At 43.4% G+C, this 15515-nt stretch overlaps 1 protein-coding gene across 3 annotated transcripts in view; it reads left to right on the top strand.

Annotated features, from left to right (window-relative positions):
* Positions 1-15515, top strand: part of PTPRF (protein tyrosine phosphatase receptor type F) — a 338292-nt gene that overhangs the window by 119776 nt on the left and 203001 nt on the right. For all 3 annotated transcript variants that reach the window (XM_065740325.1, XM_065740315.1, XM_065740306.1), the window contains exon 3: positions 1531-1701. In XM_065740325.1, the coding sequence (XP_065596397.1) occupies positions 1608-1701 (94 nt within the window). In that variant the 5' untranslated portion in view covers positions 1531-1607. The remainder of the gene's footprint in view (positions 1-1530; positions 1702-15515) is intronic.

Below are 15515 nucleotides of genomic sequence, written 5' to 3'. Positions count from 1 at the left end.
TCTCTTGAGATTTTGTGTGGATTTCCCTGAACACTGTGGTTGCTGGCACTCTTTGAACGTTGTTTTTGTCAGTAGTAAACATGTTCATAGCATGTAATACACACCTCCATCAAAAGCTCTGTGGTTCTCAAAAAAAAAAAAAAAGCTGCTGCTATTTCCAAAAATCCAGCAAAACATAAAAATATCTTTTTTTTAGAGTAGTCAAACATATCTTTTGAAACCTCTTCCAACACTAAGACGTGTTCCATGTACAGGCTGTGCACTCTGATTCTTTGCTTGAAGAACACTCATGGAGTCCAAAATCATGATACCACGTGCACATCTTCAGACAGCTGGCTTCACCCAAGCACTGTTGGTTTGTGGTCCTAGAAAGCCTTCAGGTCTGAAGTCATTGCCCCTTTGCCCTGCTGCATGCTGCTGAATCACAGGCTAACCTATGCCAGTGTGAGATTTTTTTCTCTATTAGTGCCCTACTGGTAACTTTCTGTAATTCTTGCAGCTTAGCAAAGGAGAGACACATTGACTTATTTTAAATGTCTCTTGAACCTCAGGTGAAATGGTTAGAACTGAAAGAGCAAGCCACTGTCTCTGCAAGATGTCACTTCGAGGGAGTGGGGCTTGCTAGCTCCTTTAAAGTCTGACTTAACAGACAAACCTTAGACTCCTGTCTTTAAAGTAAACAGCGTACATTCTCATGGAAAGATAAAGGAAGTAGACACACAGAAATACCTTTTTTTTTTCCTTCTTTTTTTTAAAGTTCCTGTCTTTCTGGTTGGGTTTCAAGGAATTTTCTGCATTTCTGCATCTAAGCAGATCTTCAAGTTGAGCCAATTACTGAGATGTTTTGCTTTGTTTTGGAGAAAGATTGTTCTGTCCTTTTAGGTGGCCCCTCCTCTCCTTTTTGGGGAGGATGAAGCTTAGCTCTTTGCTTTAGGCAAACCTTCTTTTTAAAGGTGTTTCTCCAGTATTTTTTTACGGGCATCCCCATTTGCCCTGTGAGCAAATTAGAAGCTGATTCTGTTCAGCTGCCCAGTCTCTGTTGAGACCCATCTGAGGTGCAGGTGCAATTGTTGCTACAAAAGGATGCCCTTTTCTATACCAGTTATTCACCAGTCCAGCTATGCTGACCATAGCTGACCACAAACTGCCATATGTATGCAGCCAAGCGTATTTCTCCTGGGCAGACAACTAAAGGAGAGTTAGTTATGTGAACTTAAGACACTGTTTCTGGTAATACTGTACAACTATTTGTCATACAAACATATTAAGAACAATTAAGGATATATTAACAGGCTGTAATAGAGACTGGACCTGAAGGCAAGCTTGAAGACAGTGATGCTTTTATGGCTCATGCCCCTTAAAAACAGTCCTTGGTGAACTGTGGAGTACTAATGTGGTGCTGTGCAGCTCAAGCAGGAAGAATAGTCGAATTTCACTTACTAGTTTGTGTTTGTGTCTTTACAGTTTAGTTTGGCATGTCAGCAGTTAATGCGTGCATTGTATTTAAACTCTTCCTCTCTTGGTTTGCAGGAGTAAGTCTGTGTCTGTAACGCTGGATGTGCTGACTGCTTGCCTCAGACTGAAGAGGACTTGCTCTGCTTTGGAATATGGTGCCTAACTTCTGCGTCTCAGTACTCACTGTGCCAGCAGTCATCTTGTGCTGCTTGATGCTGCCTGATCCTGCTAAAGGAGGAGCTGAGAGTAAGTAACATCCATTTTTTTAAAGGCTTGAATATCTTGCAAGTTTTCTTTCAACAAATACTGAAACTCCTGGGTGTGGACTGGCAACAGCGAGGACTAAGGGGATAACCCTCCAAATCTTATTTTCCAATGTGTGCAGTGAAGATAAACAGTATGTGTGTGAAGGAGCACAAACAGAAATAAAAAGGCTGACAACGTTTATTCAATCACAGGACGAGCTTCTGTAGTAGCTTCAGTAGGAGCTGCAAGATAAAAACCTGACAATTTGATTGCTAACATGTACAGATGAGTAAAGAAAAATGGGGGTGGAGGAAGAGAGATGGATTGAGGTTGAAGTAATCCTTGTTACTTTATTTTGTTCTTTTACTGGCTCTTACAGTTTCTGTAGATCTGAGGCATCTCTCCTGAGTCAGTGGGTGATTGAAAACTGCTAGAAAAACATTCATGTCCTTAACTTCTGGTGTAGCTGTCCTACACCTGGAGGAGAACTGGAGTCAGTTTCCTGTAGTGGTACTTGAAGGTGCTCCGAAAGATGCACATTCACTATTTTTGCCATTGCTAGGGGGGCTAGAAGATGTTTTTTTAGATTAAATCGAAGCATTATATCCCACTTGGGAGTCTGGCACAGATAAGTATATATTTAATGTTTCAAGGTATGAAAAAAAACCACACATTGTTATCATCCTGGTCCCTGCGAAGAATAAAAGCATTCCTCCATCAGCTGAGTGCAAGGTGGTAGAGTTTGAGACATCCTAGGATGGTTCTTGGTCTAAAGATAACCTGTAGTGGATATGGTTTGCCAGTTTTGTGGAATGCTTCCACATGCTTAAAGTGAAGAAACTTGGCTCTGTTTCACAGGCCCAGATCCAAATGTTGGTGTCTCAGATGTGCAACACTTCTGTCTTGAGAAGCAAACATATCAGCATGTATGCCTTTTTCTCTGGTGCAGACTGACTCTGGATTACTTCTTCCTAATCTGCAAGGCAAATCTGGAGGACAGTGACCTTTAAACCACTACAGCCACCATAGATTAACTGAGGTCTTCCTGAATGGAAAGCGTTGCTCTGTGTATTTTGGCAATTGATAGTTTCTCTTGCCCCACTGACTTTTGACTCTCAGTGGCGCAGAGCTGTGTGAAGGGCAGGCGACTGGGGGGAACTTCAGACTTAACAAGAAATTCATCCTGAAACTGCTTATTTTGTATGCTGCTGTCAGTGGTGGAGTTGGGCAAAAAACAGTAGTGGAAGTGGCATTTGCGAGTCCTGGTAGAGCTTCCTGATGGGGGAGAATGTGTGGTGGACCTTACTGCAAAAGGTAGAAAAGGATGTTGATAAAGAAGCATCTCATATGCCCTCTCCTGACTTTTATTGTCCCCTAAGCATCTTGTTGGCCCCAGTCAAAGGCAGCTTACTTGTCTGTTTGGATTCCTGATGGAATTTGGCTGTGCCTGGTATATCGCCGAGTTTCTTTATTTTTCCCATTGCGGTGCTGCTGTGGAAGGCAATGGAAGGATGGGAAGGCTCTGGGTCACGAAGCACTCCACTGTTTCTCCAATTAAAAGCAACACAATAACGGGAGCACAATTATCTCTGTGTTCCTAGAGTCAGTCAGCAGCATCACTTTGGTTCTGGTAGGAACGGTTGGGGCAGGGGCTGCCTCTGCCAGCAGCCGGGTGCTGCAGAACCTGGGCATCCCTACCTTCCCAGCCTGTGCTTTGTAGCTGTTGTTGTCACAACACATTCAGCCTGGCTGCTCGAGCTTGCTGACAATTAGGCAGCTGGCAGACAGCGAGACGTTAACGCCTGAGATAAAACAGATTGAATATGTATCGTGTAGAGGAATTAGCGGCGGGTGCGCTGCAATGCTGCTCCAGGAGCTGAGTTCACAGGGACTGTGAATAATGTCGGTGCTGAGGAATCCAAGGGGCATCCGGAGGTTAAACACACGGCTCTCCGGGTTCCTTCCTGCAGGCAGGATGGGGCTGTGGCTTTCGGGGCCTCTCCAGTGAGGGGTTTGGAGGAGAAGGTGAGCAGGAGGGGGCACGTGCGGAGAACGGTCGATACAGAAGTGCTAATTTGGCAGAAAGCACTTCCAAATCCTCCCCTGCTTTTACAGACTGCAGTAAGAAATTATTAAATTTTCTCTGTGATCTGAGTGTGTTTCTGTCAGGGTGACCCTAATTCCATTAGAGCGGCTCAGAGCTGATTCAGGATGACTGTTTTACACTTTCTCCCTCCGCTTGCTTGTGTTTTTTATGCACTCTGTGCATCCCTGTCTGTCAGCTTTTGATTGTGCACGGGAAAAACAGTGTTGCAGATTTCATTTAATGTTCAGTTCAATTGTCAGCTAAAGGATGCTCTTTTCAAGCCTTTGGAAATATGTCATTTACTCCAATTAAATAAATAAATAAAGCAGCAGAAAAAATGCCCTCTCAAAACAAAATGCTGAGAAACCAGGGAGAAAAAAAAATCAATATAATCATCAGTGATGTGCTTTGCTTTTGGTCTGTTTTCTTAAAATTAGGCTTTGTATTCAGTGCCCTGAGGGAGGCTTCCATTAGCCAAAGGAAGAGATTAGGTGACCCACCCCCAGTATTTTCTAACCAAAATCACAGAACTTCAAAGGGAGAAAAGCTCTTCAGGAGTGACCTTGCAGAAGGAAAGGACCAGGGCAGCACTTAGGCCAACTTAGGTATGAAGTTAGACATGGTAAACAATTTGCACCTTCTGATTTCTAAAGATAGAGCAAACTTGACTCTTGTTGAAGACTGTGAGTGCAGCTTGCAGCAGTGAGCTGGTGCCTGTAGGACAGGTCCTTGCCCTTCCACCTCCTCCTGTGAGTGAGGATCCCAAATCCGAAGCAGCTCAAACCTACCCTTGGCCCTTTCTGTCAGATAGGCTTGTATGTCATGCAGATTTTTTCCATTAACTGTACCTTGGATGCAAATTGGGCTGAAGAGACACCTCAAAACAAATAGGAAGCTGAGGTGCTGAAATTTGTGAAGACTGAGAAATGGAAGAGTAATGTGCCCTTCGTAGAAGCGTGATTCCAGGTGAGCTCTATTTTTCCAAGGATTTTGCCCTGCAGGTGAAATTCTGTCCAGAGATTTTGGATAGAAGAGCACAGGAGCTTTTGCTATCACTCACTTCTCTTGTGCCTCAGCTGTGTGCCTACCTGCACTGCTCTGCTCCTGTATCCCAGGCAGGACTTTGTTCCCCAGTTCAGCTCTGCCTCCTGGCTTCATCACCCAAATGGTGGCTCAGTGGCAGGTGCTTTGGACCTGGACCTTTGATGTGCTTTGCCGAGGTGGATGGCGGGGTCCCATCCAGAAAGCTGGACCTGAGGTTTTTCCATTGCTGCCTTGCATCTCTCTGCTTCTGCTTCCTCGTTTTTGTTTGCATGCCCATCCCTGAACACTGAATGTAGTGATTAGGTGTAATTGATATGATCAGATCCAGGTATTACAACACAGGTAAATACTAATTTTCTGCAATTCTGCCTTGACTAGCTTGACAAATTCAATCAGTGATGAAAAGAACATGTAAAAAATTGTTTAGGAAAGCCCCTGCAACTGAGGCACTGGGGTTGCATCATTAAGGGGCAGGCTGCAATATTAACCACAGTCATTGTGCAGCTTTATTTTTGCTGTCCTTACTCATCATATATATTTTTAGGTATAAGTGGTTCCTCACTTTTCTGTAAAATATCTAGGTGCTGCCAGCTTGTAACCTCACATTGCAGACGTAGAAGATAGGAAGGATGTTGTAAAACCAAACGCTGTGTTGAGAGTAGACAGCAGATCTTTTTGCATTTATAGCCGTGCCCCGTTTTGTTCCAGCTCTTGTAGGACTCCTGTGAATTTGTTTGGATAGCTACCTACAACAGGTCACAGCGTTGCAATTTGTCATTTTTATTTATTCTTAAAGTCACCATCGCTCATCAGTCAACATCAGCTGCTGGGTCAAAGGTCTGCCTTAGCTCCATAGCTCTTATCCAGCAGTGGTCATGACAAAGGCCTATGGAGGATGTAAGAACAGCATAAACGTTTAGTGATCCCTTCCTGGTACCATCTTCCAGCCCCTGGTGATGGGTGGATCCTGAGCCCAGGGGGTGTGACGCAGCTTCAGGCAGGAGCACCATGGGCTTTGCTGTTGGACAGCTCTGAATGACTTGTTACTCATCAGTGGTGTCATGAGGCTGCTGGTTTTCAGGTGGTCTGTGTGTAGCCTCTGCAGCAGGCTCCTCATGTCAGCCCCGTGCCTGCCATCCATGGTGTTCAGATGGGGCTGGGTGGCCAGAGCTGCTCTGCTGCCTTCACATCTATGCGAGCTATTGGCATGGCAACAGGAGCTGGGGCAGATATACTGAATATGCTTTTTTGAGAGAGAGTACGTGCTTAAAAATGTGCTTATTGGCTAGGTGATATAGAAAAACAGTAAAACTACCTGCTTAAAATTTTATCTCCGGTGTAGATTCATAGATTTTAGGGCCAGAAATCAGATCAGTGTAGGCTTCCACTGTGACCTGCACAGCAGAGGCTGTGTAATTTCAGAGAGTCATTTTTGCATCTGCTTTTAACAGCTGTGAATGATCTAGCACGTAGCTTTTAAGAGACTATCAAATCATGATTTGAAGACTAAATGGTGGAGAATTTACCCATCTCCTGTGTGATCTGGGAAAATGGCAAGTAATCATTACTTCTACAAATCTGTATTTATTTTAGGCTTGGTTTTTGTGTTTTTGGGTTCAGACACTGGATGCTGTAACCTGTGTCAGCTAGGCTAGAGGTTCATGCTGCTTAATGCAGTCTGTCTGAGAAGCAACTCAGAATGTAGAAGTTAGACAATCTGGAAGTTTGTCCTTTTTATTGTGGAAAAATGGATTGGTCTTAATTTTCTGATCAGGGTTTGAGGTGGAAACATGGTCCCCTTCAGTGACATTGGAATCCCTTCCTAAATCTCTGATTGCCTGGATGCAGACTCTTGTTTTGTTCGGGTGACTTGGGTTCTTGCCCTTAACTTCATGGAAAGATCAGGCTGGATGGAGGTCTGAGCTCCTGCTCAAGCTGTAGGCATCCCATCATTGCAGGGAATTTGGATTAGATGGCCTTTAAGAGTCCCTTCCAACTCTGAAGATTCTGTGAAAATGCATTTTGCTGGATCACAGCTCATCCACTTACCCAAGTAATTTTGTCCAAGTAATCGACCCTTGCTGTTATTTACTGACTAACAGTCTTGTAAAGCTCATCCTTCAGTTTCCAAATGTAGTTGCAGGCTGGTTGTGTTTATTCCCAGATATTAGTTAGTTGTGACTGCACAGGCTCCTGTGAATACTTTGGGAAGATGTTGAAAATATTCTGTAGTAGTGATGGTGGTATCATTTGAGATGAAATGGAGTGCTGGGAAATACTGATTAAGTAATACGGTTTGTCATGCTGTCATTCCTCAGCTGAGGAAAAAGTATGAGGCCTGCTGGAGTTCGCACTGTTTTAGCTGAGCAGTTGTTAAAAAAAAAAAAAAAGCAATAAAATAGTGATACAGATGCCTTTTTTTCTTCTTTTTTTGGTTCTTTGATTATCTGTTTGTTATGTTAGCACTTCAAAATGATACTGTAATACAAGATGAAGTAGCATGATTTGGTGAACAACTACAACTATGAAATTTGCTCAGAATGTTGTTCAATTTTTTTTTTTTTTGATGGTGAATAAGCTATGCTGTTGGGTTTTTAATAAATCCTTTGTTCATGGGTGTTTTTTCTCTGCTAAGATGTCCATCTTTATGTAAAAGTAGCTGGAATGCAGTGGTGTACTTTTAATTGAATGCTGTATTTAGCCCCTTACGTGAATCAGTGCTTTGTCTATGCTGAAGACAAATCTCATTTATTTTGTTGATCTGAAAACACCAGAGGGTGCTTGCTGGAAGCCTTAAGTCATAGAAATGTCTTTTGCCTTGCATGCTTTATTGACATATGATTAGTGGATTAAACCAAAGTGCATCTGAAATAGGACAGATTTACATTGGTGTGTGAGCTGCAGCCTGCAATGCCAGACTTTGTCCTGAATGTTGGTTCAGTTTGGTCTTCTTCAGGTGCATTATTACATGAGGCCTTCATAATTAGAGCACTCCGCATAGTGTTAAAGAAATAATTGCAAAATATTTTTCATTTCATGCTGTACATGCTGGAATGAGTCCTGCTGTGCTTTTCAGGTTGCCCTTCATTAGATGTGCTACTGTTGTAGCCATTTTTTTCATTAACACTATAGTTTCCATTAATGTATTTTGAAAACTGGGCTGAGTCTTATGAATAGCATCTGGTCAAAACATAAAGCAAGTGGAAAAGTCACCACAGGTGCCCACAGCACGGCAGGTTCCTCTGCTGTGCGGGGTCACTGTGCTCCAGCTGATGGCTGGCTTCTCTGGGAATATGGTCCCACAGAGAAGACAGTGATCAACCCACAGTTGACTCTGGTTAATACTGCACGTTTAGAAGGAAGATTGTACCCTGGGGATCCTTCTTGCCTGCTTTTGATGCTTTTCTCTCTTTTTTTTTTTTAATTCTAAATAACTTCTGCCTGTGATGGCTCTCCTGATTCACCCCAAAGGTGAATGATAAAAGCCCTTGCAAGTTAATTGCAACTCAGGGAGGAGGAGACGATGGCTCTCGAGCCTCTGTACTTGAATGTCGGAGTGCAGAACACCTACGTGTTTTCTTTCCATTTATTTTTAAACAAGTTCACTTTGACTGTTAACGTATTTCTTGTTACTTCTGGTAAAAGTTGCTTGGAAAAAAAGTTCCAAAGAGGCCAGGAAACATGCTGCAGCCTTACTCGCCCAGGTCTGTTTGCCCCTGAAAAACTCCATTTGTAATAACCAGTTTGAGTCCTGGCACCAGCACAAGTGTGCCTGGCAGACAGGATGGTACATTGTCACCAGCTTGTCAAATCCGGTTCATGGCTTGTGAGGGTGGTAGACGTGCACACGTTGCCAAGTTGTTGCTTTCAGTGTGGAGCTCTACATAAGGCAGAGATAGTACTTCGCTGGTTTTCGAGCTAAAAAAATGAAGTCCTCTCTTTGGTGGTAAACGTGTGAGTTGCCATGAATGGATTTCAGACCTTATATTTGAAAAAAAGACAGCTTTGGAAGCAAGAGAAGGCTGTAAGTATATTTACCTGTGTAGTGTTTAATTACATGAGGGAAGACCCGTTGAAGAACTTGAGTGATGAGCGGTGAAAATCCTGTGAAATGCGTAAGATGATTAAAATACCAATGTGACGGGGATGGCTACCTGTTTTCATCTTATTTAGCATCAAACAGATAAGATTTTCTGTGGTTTCAGAATGCAAGAAAACCCTGACAGAAATGGGTTTGTCTCATTCATGTACCACTCTTTGATTTACAGGGCATTTAATAAGTGATGGGGCTAGGGCAGTAGGGGGAGGGAAGCAAGAGGGAAACAGAGAAAATACTTTAATATTCCTTTGTAAAGCTCTGGGATGCCTTGTCCTGGCACAGTGTTCTCATTCTTGGCGTGTGGAGCACAACGAATTGCCTGAGGCTCACGGGAGGGTGGTAAGGGCAGTCCAAGAGTTGGAAGGGATCCCTGTGCTCCTGTTCCTTGCAAGGGGAGGTAATGGTCCTGGCTGTTGTCTTGCCATTTGTGTGTGCTGTGCAGACTTCCAGGGTACTTCCGTATGCTCTGTTGCACACATTATAGTAGGGGTTATGTAGAGTTCTTTGTTATAAGCTGTTAAGGTTTAGCTTTCTATGAGTTTCTTCTTTCATGGCTGAAATGCTCCTTGCTTGGTTTTCAGCCAAAGTTGAAGTTGGGGGGCCATGATTTATGAGTTGGGCACTTGCTTTTTGGCTCTTCCTGCAGAAATTGTATTTGGATGCTTTTGAAAAGAGTGGAAAATTACTTCTGTACCCTGTAATACAAGCAGTGGTGTCGTTCATAGATCGAAAACATTTGTGAAAATGTTTGACATTACCACAGGCACACTTCAGCAGTTGAAGGGAAGGTAACTTGGTCTGTGGAAGGGAATGACCCATACTGAAGTGTGCTGTTGAATAATATAAAGGGGGTTTCACACAAATCGTTAAGTGCATGTGACTAATGAGTACTGTCTGAGCTTGTACTCACCTTCGTTCTGTAAATGAAGGCAGAGCTGTTCTAGTCTCAGCCTTTTGAGACCCAGAGGTGTTCTTCCAGCTCCTGCAGCACAGTGTGACCCAGTCAGAGAGGGTTAGTTCATGTACCATGACGTTTGTTTCCCCAGTACATCCCTCCAGTTGAGACAGTTGTGTAAGTACTGAGTTTTCTTTGTTGAGCTTGTGCTGCACTTGGAGACCACAGCGTTTTGGACTTGCTTTACTTGACAAAGCCTGCTGAACCTTGATTTGGCATTACTATATGCAGACATTAACCTATTTAGCTGCATGCATTTATTTTTTTTCTCAAATGCTCCGATGCACCTCTTATTGTGGCTGCAGAGCTGTGTGTATAGGAGCAGGCTGTGATTATTTTTTGTTTTACATGTTAAGATAGAATCCCTGGGAATACGTATTGTTAGTCAACGTCAGAGCAGCTCATGGTCTCTTCAATTAGACATACAACCTTGAAGGTGAAGCTTTTTTTCCCTCAAGGCAAAGTTAGCTATATTTTCTGACATTATTTTTAATGTAATTTGTTGTATGAGGAACATTTCCTGTGTAATTTTAAGCAATTTAGGAAAATTCATGTTACATATAAAAGTAATATGTCAGTATTTCCCATGGTGTTTTCCAGATATATGTCAAATGGTGGAGGAGACTGTGTATTATGTGATGTAATCATTGCTAGACTGCATCAAACTTGAGGTAGCTCAGAATTGCTCCTCCATAGCCTCCAGCAGTGGCCAACAAATGCAGTGTCTTTAAGGGAGGTGTGAAAAGACAGACTCTGCTCTTTTCATCTCACTCAAATTAGTTCCCATTTCATATCTAAAATTAGGTATTGTTGTAAGAAGCTGGACACTTATTATTACTTCTCTAAAGCACTATTAATTGCAACAACTTTAAATATTGTTCCATCCACATAGGCAAAGGAACAGTACCTAATGTAGATTTGTCAAGGTCAGATCAATCTAATTTCCTTTAATGACAGGATAACAGGGCTGGTGAATGGAGAAGCAGTAGATGTCATTTATCTTTAGTAAAGCTTTCAATACTCCCTCATGAGACTTTTTCTCGTGAAACATCTGCTCATAGGGTGGGTATTTGGCAGTTTGGTAGCATTCAGCATTTGTAGTAATGATCTCTCTGATAGAATAGAGAACATGCTTATTAAATTTGCAGGCAGCAACAAGCTGGGAAGAGCAGCAAGCATGTTGGAGGACACCAATAGCATTCAAAATGATCTTTACAAATTGGAGAAACTGTCTGAAAGGAAGTGTGTCAATAAGGGGAAATGCAGATAGATGTTTGAAAATAGGAGTAATCAGCTACATAAATACAGAATGAGACACAACTGCCTAAACAGCTGGTAGACAGCAAAGTTGTGCAGTTCCAGTGGATCAGAAGCTGTACAGGAGTCAACAGAGTCAACAGCACTGTGCTCTTCTGGGACATGCAACATCAGTGCCATGTAGAGATGAGGAGTGCTGTCCCAAAGACATACTAGATGTCCCAAAGACATACTAGCCTTTCTGCTCTGCTCATATTGTTGAGGTCTCCAATGAATGAATCAATCTTGAGAACATCCAGAATGAGAGGAGAAAGCAATCCTTCTGCCTGGTGCTAGGAGAAGATAAGTTTCTTAAAGTGGGAGGTTCCAGTCAGGCACAAGCAAAACTTGAAAACATCAAGGGAAAGTGGAAATACCTATTTTTTTCATTTCCTATGCATACCTGCACATCAACCCTTGGACTTTCATGTGGTGAGTGGAGTCTGAACCCTGTGAAAGGAGAGTGCCTCGTGCTAACGGAAAAGTTATTCCATTGGCTCGGTTGTTTTGGTTAAGACACAAGCTGTTGGCTCACAGGTGCTTCTCCTGTCCCGTGTTTTGTGTAAGAGCTGTGTGCTTCTTGGAAAGCTTTCTCAAGAACAGATCAGAGGAATTTTTTGTTTGTTTGTTTGTTTAATTTAATTGATTTAAATAAAAATGCCGTTCCAGGAACTCCTGCATTCTGGAAACTCTGGCTGTTCTGTTGGGATGTTTTTTGCCGTCAGACTTTGGCTTCAAACTGCAATTATTTTTCACAAGACCGAGAATGAAGTCTGTTGCCTGTTATGAATAATAGAGTATGGTAATATTACAGCTCTATATGCAAACTCGGCAGACTGGCGGCACAGCTGCTAAGCGTTACGTTTTTAAAATATGTACAATCTTTTGTCAACAGAATTAAAAACAGGAACATTACACGGTTTGTTTCTGCATGAGGGTATTTTGTAAGGAAATTTAATGATGAACCGCTCTGCATTTTGACCTTTAAAAATTTTTCGGAGCCTTTGTGCTTTCTAGTGAACGGGGGAGATTCTCAAATTAAGACGTGGAGTCCTGATGGTGCCTCTGACATTTCCTGGGCCTGGCTGGGTACCTGTGCTTGATTAGGTTTGTAATGGCCCTGCTCTGCCAAGCTGGAGCCCCTCGTCTGCTCTGCAGCTGAGCTTTCTCTAGCACGATTGCACTGTAAACCTCATTCCAATTAAAAGGTGATGCTGTTCTGGTAATGGAAAGTTGTTTTATTGTTCCTCTCCTCTGATATGCATGCGAGTGGAAGTGGTGTAGGGAAGTGTTATCACTGTTGTTTTTGTCGTTCTTCCCTATCTTCTATCAGTCTTCATATTAAAAAAAAAAAAAGTGAGAAATGCAGCATGCCCAGCTGTCTGAGGGCGAATGTGAATCAGCGAGATAAACCTTCAGAAGGGGTAATGGGCCTGACTACAGATGATCCTTCAGCACTCTGCTCCCATCCTGCAGCCTCTGCCGCCTTTGCAAAAACAGTAAGGAATGCGAGGCAGCCCATCTCCGTGGTGCTGAGAGGGAACTGATGCTCACTCAGACAATCTGCTGCTGCTCTCTTCCTATCCATAGAGCAAGGAAATGCGGGGAACAGCCATAAAAGTGAGAGTGCAAGAAATAATGAGTACAGGTGAAGAACAAAGCATACCTAAGTTTTCTGGCCTTCCCAAGGAGAGTGCCAGAATGGGCTTTGCTACCCTACTGCAGAGGGGAAGGTGAGCTTTGCTCTCTGGGGACACAGCAGGGTTCAAGGGAATGGCATTGGAGCTGCATCAGGGGAGGGCCTGGGGGGAGGTTAGGGAAAGGCTGTGCCCCTGAGGTCACTGCTTATGGAACAGTCTGCCCAGGGCAGCGTGCACAGTCCCAAGCGGCCAAAGCTCAGGGAGCAATGGGACACCACTGTGAGCCGTAGGGTTTGGATGGTATAGTGTGGAGCAAGGAGCTGGACTCCATGATCCTGGGAGTCCCTTCTAACTCAGGATACTCTGTGGCTCTGTGACCAGCCATGGTGTCACACTGCTGAGCAGCTCCTCGAGTGCTTTGCACTGCTCCCACCTCAGCCAGCAACCTGCAGCAGATCAGCGATTGCTTCCATGCTGGCAGAGGGTCCTAGAGCTGATTTATTGCTCTTGTTCAGCTTTCAGTGAGCAGCAAATGCATTGCTTAATTATTCATGGCAGATGTATTATTGCAGGAAATTAAGGCATCAAGGAAACAAGTAAAAACTATTACAGGATAGAGCTATAAACAAGGTAAGGTGGAAGGAGATGCAGGGGGCCAGTGCTGAGCTGTTACCAGATCGTGCTCAGGAGTGTTTCACGCATTCTGAAAATAATTGGTTAAATTCCCAAATCTTTTAAGTGATAATTCATTGCACATAATTAAATATTCTATTAGCTAACAGGCTGGATTTAATTTGTTACATTTGTCATTTAAATTATCACATTTGCAAATGTGTGAAACCTTCCTATTGCTCCTTTCAGTGTATCTGTTTACGCACAGCTCTTTACATCCTCAGCCTTCGTGGAAGGATTTGTGTGTACCTTGTGCAGGTCAGTGAGAACAGCTGGTGGCTTTTTGCCCCGAACAGAGCAGCTGAAGGTCCCTGAGCTGCTGTCCTGCTGCAGCACTGGGTGGGATTGGGGCTGCCACAGAGTGGGGTTTCTTGTGAAACCGCTCTGCAAGTAGCTGTGTGTGTGCCCAGCCCCTTCCAGGTGGTACTGGGAATATGTCTGCAGGTTTATTTCCTAACGTCGGTGTCTCCTGCCATAAACCCATTCCCTATCTCTGCCCGATACCCTGTACTCATACAAGGATGGAGCTGTTGGCTTTGGGAAGCACTGGTGCCTGGGTGGCAGGTGGCCCTGAAGGTGACTGGTGGTTCTCATGCTACCAGTGAGTTTGTTGTTAGAGTTGTACGTTTCTATCAGCTCTTTACCTTGTGGTTTTCATGGCAGACGTTCAAATATGCACTCAGTTCTGCTCCCCACCATAAAAAGAAAACGTATTATTGGGAAGGAAGTGGTTTAAATAAAATAAATAAATAAACATTTTCAATTTCTCTTGTTGTAGAATTATTAGCTTTATTGAAAAGAAACTACAGGGAGCAGCTCTGAATGTGTGTACCCTCAGGCTTCTAGACTTTCCATTTCATTACCACTTATAAGCTCACCATTTCGGTGTATCTGTTGTAATTTTGGAGCCCTTCACCTTTACAATTTCAATTATGTGATTGAAAAGTTATAATATGGAAAAGTGCTGCTCAGGAGGAGTAGGATCAACGTGAAGGCACGCAAAGAGGAGGCTCTGCGCCGTATCACAGGGTATCTGCAGACGGGGCTGTGCCTCAAAATGCCTTTTTTGTGGTGCAGTATACACACTCAAACTGGCAAAAGTTCAGTTGTTGTCATTCGTGGTCTTTCAAAAGTAGTGACAAAGTAGCCTTGCGTGGTTGCATTCCTGCAATGGGAGTTGCTGGAGTCTGTTTGCAAACTGAGACTCTTTGGAGACAGTGAGTATGGGAGATGAAAGGAAAGTATTCTCTTGTCCCTTAGGGTTAATTTTCTTGATTCTTGAAGCACGGTGCACACACAGCCCATATACAAGTGGTGTGGATATACGCACAGTACGTAGACAAATGCTGCAATAATGGGATAGGAATGGAGCAAAGAAGAAATCTTGCAAGGATCTGACACTGAGTGATAAATGCTCAGGAGCATGTTGTGAAAATTGGCTGTTCTATACACGTGCATCTCAATATTGCCCAAACAGAGCTTGCAGACCTAATCAATTGGTTCCCGAGCTGTTTAGCTTTTTTAATTACTCTTGTCAAAGTGAAAATGATGTGAAAGGACTTGACTGTGCAATTAGCTGCTAAACATTTTCTGCAGTATTGAGGGAAAACAATACAGAGTCCCAGAATAGCAGCAGATACAACCGAGGAAAAAATCTGCTTCAAGAAGAAAAAGATATTCTAATCACTAATCTGAATGAAAGAGATCTCTCTGATAATTTATTTCTTAAATATGCATGTGTTCAGGAGTGCAAGCAGGAATCTGTCTGGCTTAGCAGCTGTGACCAAGTGCAAGGTTTGTTCTGAGCTTGTGGCTCCTGCAGCTTGAGGATGCAGCCCTGGAGCAGAGGGGCCGTGCTGGGTGATGCCCCACTGCTGCCCGTGGGGCTGCTGAGGTCTGCGGAGAAAAGAGGGTCTGTTGGCCCCCGCACCGCAGCTGGGCAGCGTGCAGCGGGCTGTGCAAGCCTGATTAGCGCTCATTCAATCATCTATAGATCATCTCCTCAGACAAATTGTATCTCTC

Source organism: Cyrtonyx montezumae, unplaced genomic scaffold (assembly GCF_038088225.1).
Source record: "Cyrtonyx montezumae isolate F1298 unplaced genomic scaffold, pur_monq_1.0 scaffold_1, whole genome shotgun sequence".
Lineage (NCBI taxonomy): Eukaryota > Metazoa > Chordata > Aves > Galliformes > Odontophoridae > Cyrtonyx > Cyrtonyx montezumae.
The sequence above is the reverse complement of the archived record's forward strand: the minus strand, read 5'-3'. Positions and strand labels throughout refer to the sequence as shown.